The sequence below is a fragment of the Belonocnema kinseyi genome, chromosome 3, assembly GCF_010883055.1.
Source record: "Belonocnema kinseyi isolate 2016_QV_RU_SX_M_011 chromosome 3, B_treatae_v1, whole genome shotgun sequence".
NCBI classification, from domain to species: Eukaryota; Metazoa; Arthropoda; class Insecta; order Hymenoptera; family Cynipidae; genus Belonocnema; species Belonocnema kinseyi.
In genome coordinates, this window is record NC_046659.1 from 101,655,753 (window position 1) to 101,669,481 (window position 13,729).

Below are 13,729 nucleotides of genomic sequence, written 5' to 3' on the forward strand. Positions count from 1 at the left end.
ATGCTATTATTTAGCTTATAATGCGTAATTCAAAATTTTATTGCATTAAAAATGTTCCATTAAATGTTTTTATTTTGAAGCTTACATTTTTAATTTAAAGAATTTTTAAATGCCTTCTTAAAGACTCGAACAAATAAAAAATAAAAGCCTTTGATGTTGAAAATTTTGGATAAAAAACATTTTTACTTAATAAATAAATAAATTTTTTTAATTTATCTACTTTAAGTAATAAAAAGTGAACAAAAACGATTTGACAGAACGATTTTACACCAGTTCAAAATTTAAGAATTTTCAGATTTTAACGTTAAAGCTTAAGTCAAACTTAAGCAGTTTCAAATTTGAAAGTCTTTGTCATTAAGCAAATGTGAACGTGTGATTGAAAGTTTATAAACTATTTTCAACTTAAGAATAACTTCTTAATAATATATTCTTAATTAAAGGATTTTATTAAATTTAAAATATTGTTTCAGTCTAAAATATTCAATTTTTAACCCATTCAATTTGAAATTTTTAATTAAAAAAAGATTAATTATTGAATATTTCGCAATATTTGAATTTTTATTTCAGACAAGTAAATTGAAACCAATTATTTAAAAGTAAAGAATCTTTGACTGAATTGTTTGACATAGAAAACCTGGAATCGTTAAAATTTTGAAAAGTTTTTAAACTTTGAACGTTACAGTTTTAATTGTTGTATTTGAAAAATGTTTAATATGTAAGTGAAATTTTCAAATTTTAATGTATAATTTACAAATCAACATTTGTTGAAAAAATTTGAGTAATTTTAAGAGATATTTAGGAGTTTTAAAAAGATAAAAAATTATCATGCAAATTTTAGAATGTTTTCTTAAAATCTTCCAGAATCTTTGTTGAACATTTTGTTTAAATCTTTGAAAAACTTTTTAAATATTGTCTTAAAATAATGATGACAAGTTTTTTTTAATTTTCCTAGGAATCTTCAGGAAATGTTTTTATTATTTTGAAGCCATTCACATTTCTTGAAAAGAATCTAATTTTTTGTTTAAAATATGCGAAAATCTACATTTTGTTTTATATTAAGCTATCTTTCAAGTTTAACATTAAGATTGAATCTTTTTAAAACGTCTACATATCTCTTAAAATTACTCAACTTTCGTCTACAAATAATAAATGTTCAATTGTTATTTATACATCCAAATTGTAAAGAAATTTTATAAAATTTGCAGGATTTTCTGAAAATTGTAGAAAAAATTCAATTCTTTTTGACAGATATTAAGAAGTTCTGCAAAAATTTCCAAAATAATTTAAAAATTAAAACCAGTTTAAAACAACTTCTCGATTTCTCAAGATTTTGAAATAAAACTTTGAAGCTTTGCAAGGATGTTTAAACTATTTAAAAAGAAAATAATTTAATTTCTAATTTAAAAAGTGTTGAGTTAAAAAATGTTCAATATTTAATATTTCTAGATTAAAATTCCTTAAAATTATATAATTTCGAAAATTTTAAAGTTCATTGATGGCTTTTTTAATTTAGAGCATTGAAAATGATAACGTGGATTTATATTTTTTTATATTGAAAAATGTTAGTACCTTCAATTTTATACGTGTAAATTATTGAGCATTTGAGTACAAATTTTTTAAATTAAAAACTTTCAAATGTCAATTTTAATAGTTCAAATTTTAACAGTTCCACTTTGATTGCTTTCATTTGCAGCTCAGTTTTTATTACCTCAAGTGAAATTTTTTTTAGCTTTAGTGTTCCATTTTTTAAATTTTATTGCCCGTGAAAAATGTTTGCTAACCGGGAAAAAACCGGTAAATGACCGGGAATTCATTTTGTCGATTAAAACGGCCACCCTGTAATTGTATACGATTTTTATTTTGACTTAGCTAATTTAGTTCTGAATTAATTTAATTTTTTACCAAACTGTAGAATTTTCAAGCAAAAAAGATACATTTTCAACAAAAAAGTTAACTTTCAACAAATTGGTTAAATTTTCAATCATAATTATGAATTTTTAACCAAAAAAATTAACTTTGAATATAGCAGTTTAACAAAATAGTTGAATTTTCAATCGAAAAACAATTTTTTAGTCAAGAAAGACAAAAAATGTCAATCAAATTCATGAATTTTTAAGTCAAAAAGTCGAATTTAAAAAAAAAGTTGAATCTGAAACCATTTAAAAAATCAAGTTAATTTTCCATTGCACATTTTTCATTTCTGACTATACACTTTCAAAATCAGACTACTCATATATTTTTTTTGTGATATTCAACTTACAAATTTTAAAAAGTTATTTTTTGAAAAATTTCGAAGATTGCAAAACATTACTAAAAATTTCAAAAGATTTCAAATTAATTTAAAGATTCCGTAATATTTAGAATGATTTTGAACATTTTAACAAAGTTTCATGGCTTTAAAAATCTTAATAAAAATTTACACCAAGCTTTTAAAAATTTCAAAAGATTTAGAGGATTTAAAAGATTTGAAAAGATTTCATTCAGATTTAAAATAATTCAATGATTTCAACGATACAAAGTATTTCACAAATAAATATTGGAGAAAAATTTCACAAATATTTCAAAGATTTCATAAAAATTTTATAAAGATTTAAAAAGAATACACGAATTTTAAAAATTTCAAAAAGGGCATAGTACATCAGATTTAAAAGATTTTAATACATTTAGAAGATTTTAAACGATCTCAAATATTGCAACAATTTCAAATGAATACGAAAAATTTTGAAAATATTTCAAAAATGTTAAATTATTTCAAAAGGTTTCAAAATTCAGAAGATTTCAATTATTTCAAATGAACACAAAAGGTTTCGCAAACAAAGATTAAAGAAAGTTTTCCAACAAAAATCCAAAGGTTTCAGATTTCAAAAAATTTAAAACATTTCAAGCATTTCAAATATTTATTAAGAATTTATTTATGGTTCTTTTTTCTTAAAAAAATTTTGGCTAATAAAAAATGAATTGGCACATATGTTCATCTATAAAAAAGGTAATTTCATTATTTAATTTGAAAAAGGAGACCTGAAAAAACTCAACTTCTTCACCTAGAAAACCTGAACACATTTTAATCTATAAACATTCTAAATTAATGAATATCCAATTGTAAATCTTAAAAATTGTAGAATTTTATATTGATAATCGTTAAAATTTCACAATTAAAAATTCTCTGATTCTCTTCATTTGCATTTGAAATTTCCTCAATTTTGCAGATTCAGGATCAAAAACTCTTGATTTTTATCTTCTAAATTGAACTGTATATTCAAAAAACAAGTTTAAAATTACATTGTTTTAAACTATAAAAATTCCAAATTAATGAATCTTTAATTGTTTATCTCAAAAGTTGAAGAGTTTTAAATTACGAGTCGTTAAAATTGCATGAATTTCAATTTTACATTTGTTTTATTACACATTAAATATTAAAGAGTCTTTAAATACAAATCTTAAAAATTGAAGAATTTTTATTTTTAAATCTTGAAAATAAACTGCATATTACAAAAATCGTTCTACGTCACATTTTAAACTATAAACATTCTAAATTAATGAATCTTCATTTGTAAATCTTAAAAAAGGCAGAATTTAAAATTGCGTGTCGTTAAAATTTTACAATTTAAAATTATCTGATTCTCTTCACTTAAATTTGAAAATTTCACAATCTTGAAGATTTAGGATTAAAAACTTTTGATCTTTTATCTTCAAAATTGAACTACATATTAAAAAAAAACGATCACAATCAGCTCATTTTAAATCATAAACAATCCAAATTAATGAACCTTCAATTTTAATTCTTAAAAATTGTAGAATTTTAAATTACGAATGGTTAAAATTGAATACTTTTTAATTCTATATTTTCAAAATTCACAAAATAATTTGAAAATGAATATATTGCCTAGTAGTTTAAATTTATGCATATATTTTATTTGAATAATTAGTTATAACTAAATTATCAATTATTATTAAAGGTTTCAGGTATTTATTTATTTAATAAATGTTGAACACTATTGGGAGTAGTAGTAATTTTAAAAAAAGGTAAAAAAAGCTTTTTTCGTATGGATATTTTTCTACATAATCATAAAAAATAATAAAACACTAATCGATGCATACCGATATTGAAGTCTTCATAACATCATCACAATATTTTATTGTAATTGCTGATCTTTAACGTTGTACTATAATTTTTTATTCATGGAATGGAATTTATGGATGGCATCTTGTAAGAATTTTAGAGACCTCACATTCCGAGCCCCACTTCTTCTAATTTTAGTCATAATAATTGACTTTTTAATCATTGTAATCACAGTCGATACCACCATAAATAGAAACAATTTTAATTAATATATTTTTTTTTCTTTTGAAAATCTGCCTTTCAAAATTTAACACTATTGTAATTCCATTTAGTTTCGACCGATTCCAGAATGCCTCCTTCCAATTGGCGTCAATGGTGGCTTGAAAGTAATAACTGCTGAAGGTATTATAAAAAGCGTGCTCATTTTATTTTTATTTAGTTTATTTTTCCTTTTAAAACAAAATTATAACTGCTCTGTAAGTTTTAAGTCAGTTTTTGATTTTATTTTTATACTTTTATGGTTTATAGTTTTGTGTATTGCTTTCCTCTCTTCTACAAAATATTTACTATATATTTAATGTTATGAAACATAATTTATTTATTTTGTGAATGTTATTCTGTCAATGCATTTGTCATTTAATAATTTGGTCATTGACGCCAAAGAATGGAGAGGCTTTGTTAACATAACAGGTACAATCTCATGCAATCACTTTCACATTACTTGCGAATCACACAAAACTTTAAACACAATCACATCAAAATTCTGACAATAATTGTTTAATTATTGAATATTAGTAGGGTGGTCCAGAGAATTTTTCAACAGAAAAACCCAAAAATTTTCAACAAAAAACGGGTGTGGGGGATCCCTAGATATATTTTTTTAATTCTACCCAAAATCGAGGGATAGGGGAGACTAGTACGAGGTGGATAGAAAAACTTTTGAAGTTATTGATAAATGATAAACATCCCTGGTGAAAACATTTTTACAGGAAAGTTCAACATTTAACGAAATTTAACAAAAAAAATACAATTAAATATTTTTGTCTTGTATTTTATTCTAGAAAAAGTAAAAAAAAATTAACAATAAAGTATCATTTTCTTTACTTCAAAAATTTTGTATGACTTTTTATTAATATTTGTTTACTTTGTTGTAAAAATCTACAAAGTATTACAGAAAACTGCAGGATTTTACTTTTTTTTAAATTTAGGTGCGTGACGTCATAAAAAAACTTTTAATTTTTCGTAAATTATTGTAGAAAATTATAAATCTTTGCAAACAAATTAAAGATTGCACCAAATTTGAAATATTCAGAAACTGTTAATAAATTATGTTATAAATCCTGGCGATTTATAGTTGAAATGTACAGATTTAAACCAAAAAAATATCATTTTTATGAGTAAAATTTTGAGAATCTGCATTAACGTTTCAACATGTACTTTACTAATTCAAAATTACATCATTTTAAACTATAAACATTCCAAATTAAGATAGTTGTCATGCCAAAAGAATTGGTGTAATTTTAAATCAGATATGTTATTTATTTTTCAAAATAATTTTATGTTAATTAATTCAGACAGAGGAATGCACTTTAATGAGAAAAAAACTGATTTAAAAGTGTCCATAAGTTTATTTTGCAAGGTATTATAATTCATTTACTCTATTCATTTATTATTCATCTAGAAACGCACTTAACTTTAGTTCCGTATCAGATCAGGAGTGATTATCTTTAAAATATTATTAAACTTATTCAAAATCCAAAATCTGGAATGTTTCGAAATAAAGTTTTGAAGCTTTTTAAGGAGTTTATGGGAAAATTTTAAATACTCTCTGAATATTCATATCTCAAAATAACAAATGATTTTAAAAATTTCCTAGCAATTTTAAGGAAATTTAAAATAATGTTTTATTTTGAAAAATTCATTTTCAGATAATATTGATTTTTTTTAATTTGACTAATAAATAACGATTAAACAGTTATTAATTCAGAAATAATTCGAGGTAGTTTAAAATATATTTCAAAGTTTTGAAAATATTATAAAATAATTTAAAATTTGCAAAGATTCACAACGTTTAAAACGAAATGTAAATTTTTGAAGATTTCAAAATAAAGTTTTGAAGTTTTTTAAAAGAATTTTGAAAGGTTTTAATTACAGAAAAGTTTTCTTACTATTCTTGAGAAAATTTTAAGTAACTTTTTATTTTGAAAAATTAATTTAAAAATATTTTTAAAAAAGAATCTGGAAGATTTTAAGGCAAATTGAGTGATCTGAAAATTTTTTTAATGATTTTTTTATCAAATTTTTAAGAAAATATTGAAAAGGATTTCAAAACAAATTTTGATTTATAAATTAAGGTTTCTACTTTAAAATTGATTTAAATTATATTTTTCATATTGATAATTCACTTGATTCATTCTTATATTTATATCATTGAAAATAATAGCGTGGATTTATTTATTACTAAATCTTTGCACTGTACAATGTAAAAAAAATCAAACTTTACAATTTTGCAGTTTAATGGATATTAATGACAAATTTTTCAATTGAAAAGTGTTAAAGCTTCCGTTCTATACGCTCAAGTTATTGAAAATTTTAATTTAAAAAATGTGAAGCTTTATTTTTAAGTCTTAATTTTGGCAGATTTCAAACGAAAAATTTAGAAGCTTTTTAAGAATTTCAAAAGGCTTCTGAAGGATAAGAAACATTTCCTGTGAAAATTGAAAAATGATCAAAAATGAATGCAGAAGATTCTAAGGAAAGTTTTTTAATTTGGCAGGATTAAAAAAAAATTGTAGGAAAAATTGAAAAATAAAAAATAAATGCTTAGAAGTTCTGAAAAAATTTTAATATTTTAAAATATGAAAAAATGTTAAACAACATGTACATGTTTCAAGATTTTGAAATAAAATTTTAAAGCATTTTTTTAAGGATTCTTAAACTATTCAAAATTAAAATAATTTAAGTTTCAATTTAAGAAGTGTTCAGTTTATTAAAAAAAAACAAGATCGTTAATTTTTTAATGTTTCTAGCTTAAAATTATTTAAAATGATATAAATTAAAAATTTTTTAAATTCATTGATTGATTCTTGAATTGAGAGCATTGCAAATGATGACGTCGATTTATATTTTAGGAACTGAGACTGAATCTTTAAACTCTACAATTGATAAAAGTTAAAAAAAAATTATTTCGCAGCTTAACTGTATTTAATTTAAGAATGTTCAGTCCAGCTTAGTTTTTATTTCTTTAATTGGGCAAATTTTTAGCTTTTGAGTTCGATTTTTTAAATTTCATTGACAGTGAAAAATGTTTGTTAACCGGGAAAAACCCGGAAATGACTGGGAATTTTTTCTTTTAATGTTTCCATCAATGTCAATAATTTATTCACCTCGTACCGCATGCTACTTTTCATAAAAACACGTAAAATGCATTTTAGATGAGAATGAAAAGAATTAATCATAAACAATTTCGAAGTCAGCAGTTTGACGAATCGAAGGAACTAGAGAACAAATATTGAAACCAATTTAATTCCTTTAAAAAATGATAATTCCCCATTATTCAGTTCGTACTGGTGTGCACCTCGTACTGGTATGCAGCTCGTACTGATTTTCCCTATTTTGACACGCAAATAAGAATTTGTAGGTATTCAGGGTTGCTACAAGACCTGGAAGATCTGGAAAAGTCATTGAATTTAAAAAAAGAAACTGGAAATCCTGGAAAAGGCATGGAATTTTGAAAAAATGACTGAAACTTTTGTAATCATCTCTATTTCAAAGCCTTAATAATTTAGTTTTTCATAGCGAATTTTATATTTGAAAATTGGAAAAAAAAACTTAAGGTAGAGGCAAATATTAGAGAAAGTGTAAGAATTAAATGAAAAGAATTGGAAGATTCAATGGGAAAAGGAAAAAGAATAGGCATACCTTGAAGAAGAAATTCATGAACTGATTGAATTTTGATAAATTTTAATATATACAATTTGATTAGTTATTGCGATCTAAAAGTTTTATTGTAACTTTGTTAAAAAGTTCAGTTTTTTACATTACTGTTACTTTCAAATGTAATCCTAATCTTTGCATAAATAGTTCGACTATAATTGTTCTTAAAGTAATAACAAAAAAAAAATAATATAGTTATGATTACAGATTATTTGTTTAAATTTGATAAAAACATGATTGAAAATTGCTTTCAATTCAATAAAACTGATTGATAAACATGATTAATTTTTTACAATTCAATTTAATTGGCTGAATTAAACAAAAAAATTAGACCTGGAATTTTTTCAAAATTATTCTTGGAAAACCTGGAAAAGTCGTCGAATTTTGTAACCAGACTCTTGTAGCAACCCTGGTATGCTATTTCAGAGAGAGAGCAGGGTGGCCATTGGAACGGGAAAACCGGGAATTTTTTGAGACCGGGAAAAATCGGGAAATGACAGTGAATTTATTTCTTGACCGGGATTTTTACGAATTTTCAGACGAAAAGTCTGCTCAAGTTCGATTTTAACAGTTTTATCAATAATTAAACTGCAGTCATTAACATTTAAACAATTAAAAATTAAAAGCGTTTAAATTCTAAAATTTTTTATGAAAAAAGTTTTATTTTATCAACTGTAAAGATGAATTAATAAATTATTTTAAAATGGATCTGTACTTTAAGTATAAAAAAAGGACAATAATTTATTTGACCAAACGATTCTAAATTTGTTCAAAATGTGAGAGTTTCTAGATTGTAATTGTTTTAATTTGAAAGTCTTAATAAGAATTGAAATTAGTATAATATCATTTAATCTGATAATTTTCTTTTTAAATAAAAATTTTAATGATTCATGAATAAAATATTTTAAATTCAAAGTTTTAGGTCTTAATTTATATTATTTGTTATATTAATTTAATTAATAAATTTATTATTATATTATTTTATTAATTCTTTTAGCATCTAAACATGTAAACGTTCGGTTAAAAATTTATCAATTATTTTCGACTTAAACATAACTCCATAAAAATATAGTCATAATTAAAGGCTTTTATAAAATTAAAAATATTGTTTAAGTCTAAATCATTTCATTTTTAATCAATTTCATTTGAAATTTTTTAATTTACAAAAAGAATAAGTATTTAATATTTAGCAATATTTTACTGTTCATTTAAGACGAGTCAATTGAAGTCAAATATTTCAAAATAAGCAATTTGAAACTGAATTTTTTTACATAGAAAGCTTTGAATCTCTAGAATTTAGAAGAGATTTTAAACTGTTAACGTTATAATTTGAATTTTTCTATTAAAAAAAAGTGTAATTTGTAAGTGACATTGTTAAATTTTGACGTATAAATAACAATCGAAATACTTATAATTCGTAGAAAAATTTGAATCATTTTAAGAGATATTTAGAAGTTTTGAAAAAATTCAAAATTAATTAAAAACTATAAATGATTTCTGAGTAATTTAAACGAAGTGTGCTAATTTTTTTTAGAACTTTTAAATATATTTTAAAATTAATCGAATTTTTCCTAGAATTTTTGGAAGTTCCTACAAATTAAAAATAAAATGGTTAAAATCTTCCAGGTTATTTTTTGTCAATTTTTTGAAATCTCTAAAAATCCTTTTAAATTTTCTGTTAAAATGATTTCAAATCATTTCAAGTTCCAATTTTAATTTGAATCTTTTTAAAACTTCTAAATATCACTTAAAATTACTCTAATTTTTTCTAAAAATAATAAGTGTTTTTATAAAAGTGTCTTTATTTTAAAATGTATTTAAAAGTTCCGAAAGGCTTTCAAAAATGATTTTAAATTAAATTAATTTAATTTTAATTTAAAATGAAAATAATTTAACTTCTAATTTTCGAAGAGCTTTTAAACTTATAATTTTAATTGTTCTATTTAAAATAGTTTTAAATTGTAAGTCTCATTGTTAAATTTGGACAATTTAACAATCGAATACTTATTATTTGTAGAAAAACTTTGAGTCATTTTAAAAGATATTCAGAAGTTTTGAAAAAATTCAAAATTAATTAAAAACTAGAAATGTTTTCTGAGCAATTTAAACGAAGTGTGCTAATTTTTTTTAGAACTTTTAAATATATTTTAAAATTAATCGAATTTTTCCTAGAATTTTTGGAAAATCCTACAAATTAAAAAAAATACTTAAAATCTTCTAGGTTCTTTTTTTGACAATTTTCGAAATCTCTAAATATCTTTTTAAATCTTCTGTTAAAAAGATTTGAAATCACTTCAAGTTCTAATTTTAATTTTAATTTTTTCTTAAGCTTCTAAATATCTCTTAAAATTACTCAATTTTTTGTAAAAATAATAAGTACTTTATAAAAGTGTATTTATTTAAAAATATATTTGAAAGATCCAACAAAATTTAAAAAATGATTTTAAGTTAAGTTAATTTAATTTCAATTTAAAATGAAGATAATTTAATTTCTAATTTTCGAAGAGCTTTTAAACTTTTAACGTTCTAATTTTAATTGTTCTATTAAAAAAAAATAATTTGTAAGTGAAATTGTTAAATTTTGACGTATACATAACAATTTAATACTTATTATTTGTAGACAAAGTTTGACTCATTTTAAGAGATATTTAGAAGTTTTTGGAAAATCCTACAAATTAAAAAAAAATGCTAAAAATCTTCCAGGTTCTTTTTTAACAATTTCTGAAATCTTTAAAACTATTTTTAAATTTTCTGTTAAAATGATTTGAAATCATTTCAAATTCTAGTTTTAATTTGAATCTTTTTAAGACTTCTTTTGCAGCATTTTATGAAAGTTGTAGGAAAAAATTAATATATTTGAAAAAAATTTTAAAAGTTCCGCAACAATTTTAAAAATGATTTTATATTAAATTATTTTAATTTAAAATGAAAATAATTTAACTTCTAATTTAAGAGCTATTAAGTGAAAAAAAAATAACTTCCATGTTATACTTGTAAATTATTGAGCATTTGAATACACAATTTTTGAATTGAAGAACTTTTAAAATTTAATTTTAAACGTTCCAGAAAAGTTTCAAACAAAATTTAAAAATATTTTAAAGTTAAAAGTTTTTCATTTAAAAATGAAAATAATATAACTTCTAATCTAAGAACTGTTAAGTTAAAAATACCTTCCATTTTATACGTGTGAATTATTGAGCATTTGAATACACAATTTTTGAATTGAAAAACTTTTAAAATTCAATTTAAAAAGGCTAAAATTCAAAAGTTCCGCTTTGAATGCTTTAATTTGTTGTTTATTGCTTATTACTTTAAATGGAAAAATGTTTAGACTAGAGTTTGATTTTTTAAATTAAATTAACTGTGAAAAATGTTTGCTAACAGTGAATTTGTTTCTTTGATTAAAACGGCCACCCTGGAGAAGGGAAAGAACTGGACCACCTCACTGAAAACGTAATATTTGATGAAAAAAATGTTGTTTTCAGGTCCCTTGACCGCACCTCCCACATCCATGGGAGCTCCTCAATCACTGCCTGTAAGCAGCAGTGGTAGCTAGCACCCACGAGTCAACTGTGATACTTTGCATCCCCTAACTCCTAAACACGAATACATCATTATCCTCTAATGAGGAACGCTGGTTGGTTACTTGATAAAAGAAATTGTTGATGTACAGTTTCCTTGCAGTGCATAAACTGTGCGAAAGGCTTCAGTGCAATTCGGATCTTGATATAATCTCTTGTAGGTAAAGTAAGAAAGGATATTCACCAAGGCTGTGTTTTTTAATGTACAACCATCAGTTATGGCAAAAAGACCCTTTGGAACAGTTTCAGAATGTCACGAGCGAAGCACAAAGTCCGTTCCCATTCCCATGACTCTCTAATAATACAATTATTCTAAATTCAAAGACGTTCTCTCGCCCGAAAAAAGAACGGGGGACCGAATTATTTTGGTACTTGAACAGGACGATTTTGATGCGGAGAAAAAAAGTCCTTAGATTATATATAACTGATCGTTGTAGATTGGCACACTCGGGGAAGATTTAAGAGAGGCCTAAGCCATTGTTAAATATTGTTGAAAATATACTATGAGACAAGGAAATGCGGGAGAGAGAGAGAGAGAGAGAGAGATGAAAAAAAAGAGTGCGTGTATGCGTGAGAGAGAATCGTAATCGGAGAGTATTAGAATTATAACGGAGAAATTATGAAATGAAATCAGAGTCTATATACTTTAGTTATACTTCATATATACTATAGTTGAGAGAAAAAGCTCTATATGGATTGAAAAAGAAAAACTGCATTAACCATTATAGCACAAAAAAGTTATGTAACGCAATCAGCAAACATATATATGTATGCTACTCATAAATAATGTGGTGAGTCTTGAGAGGGGAGATTCCGAAAGAGTTGAAATGTCTATTATTATACCAGGTCTCGAGAACACGAGATCGAGGTGTGTTTTGGTGATTTGTAGATTATATCGTATAAAGAAAAAAAAAAATAATTACGTGCCATTGTGCGGCGACAAAGGAGGAAACGCAAATGTTGCGTTTCCCTTGTTAGTAATAAATTAACTGTTAGATGCTACTCGATATAGTTAATCTGTAAAATGTTTCAGATATACTTGAAAGTACTTATCAACTGTTTTTAGAGCCTTACTCAAATTCGACACACTTCCGCGTTGTTTTACATTTTTTGTCTTTTAAAATGCAACTCTTGCTTTAGTTTTTATTTTTTATTCGACTTTATTGTCTCTGCATTTATTTTTAAAGAGGGGTAACATAACGTCTACAATCAGATTACTTACATCTTTCAATCGTAAGGAAAAATTATTTTATTTTAAATATTTCTATGTTTTTTTTCGTTTGGGAGCGTCCGTTAATTACGTAAGGCTTTTTGAGGTTGGGGGGGGGGGGGGGTTTTTTACGTAAGTTTCCTCTTTTTAGATATTTTTTTTCTAGCGTACGCCTGAAATGAAATCTCGTGGAATTTTTTTGAACAATTTAATCCTTGAAAATCGTTTCAAATCTCTTGAAATCTCTTAAAATATACTAAAATGAATTAAAACCTTTTGCAAGTCATTGAAAATCTTTCGAAATCCTTTAAAATTATTGATAAGATTCAGAAATTTCTCTCTCGAAATTTAAATCAATTAAAGTTTTTACTAATTTGAACAGTATCTAAATTATAGCTACGGATCAGTTATTTTTACTGATTAATTGGTAAGCTTGACTGATTCATCAGTAAATATTAACTGATACGTTGCGAGAATTCAGTTACTGATTGAAATAAGTGAACATTGTAACTCATTCAGATTTAGAAAAGTTTTACAAAACCAATCTTTTGATATGCATTGACTTTTTTTAAATCACTTAAAATCCCTTAAAATCTTTTTTAAAAAACTGTGAAAATCGCTTGATATCTTCAAAATTCCATACAAATTATTCATAATATTTTAAAATCTTACAAATTCGCTTGAAATCCTTTCAAAATTAATTGCAATTTTTAAAATCTGTCGGAATCTCTGAAAATCCCTTAAAATATATTAACATTTTGTTAAAAGTCATTAAAATTCTTTGAAATCCCGTAAAATCCTGTATAATATTCGGAAATTCTCTCTAAATTTGAATTACTTAAAATTGTTACTAATTTAAGTCAGTGACTGAATTCTAGCTATGGATCAGTTATTTTTTACTGATTAATTAGTAAGTTTGACTGATTTATCAATAAAGAGAAA

General features: G+C 23.7%; 1 protein-coding gene across 11 annotated transcripts in view; it reads left to right on the forward strand.

Moving 5' to 3' along the window:
- The window catches only part of LOC117169264 (putative transcription factor capicua), a 206,716-nt gene extending 194,829 nt beyond the window's left edge, over positions 1-11,887 (forward strand). For 10 of the 11 annotated variants that reach the window (XM_033355541.1, XM_033355542.1, XM_033355544.1 and 7 more), the window contains one exon: positions 11,482-11,887. In XM_033355541.1, the coding sequence (XP_033211432.1) occupies positions 11,482-11,552 (71 nt within the window). In that variant the 3' untranslated portion in view covers positions 11,553-11,887. Of the gene's footprint in view, positions 1-4,392; positions 4,463-11,481 lie in introns of all 11 variants that reach the window. The other variant, XM_033355543.1, reaches the window with a different exon arrangement.
- The last annotated feature ends 1,842 nt before the right edge of the window (positions 11,888-13,729 follow it).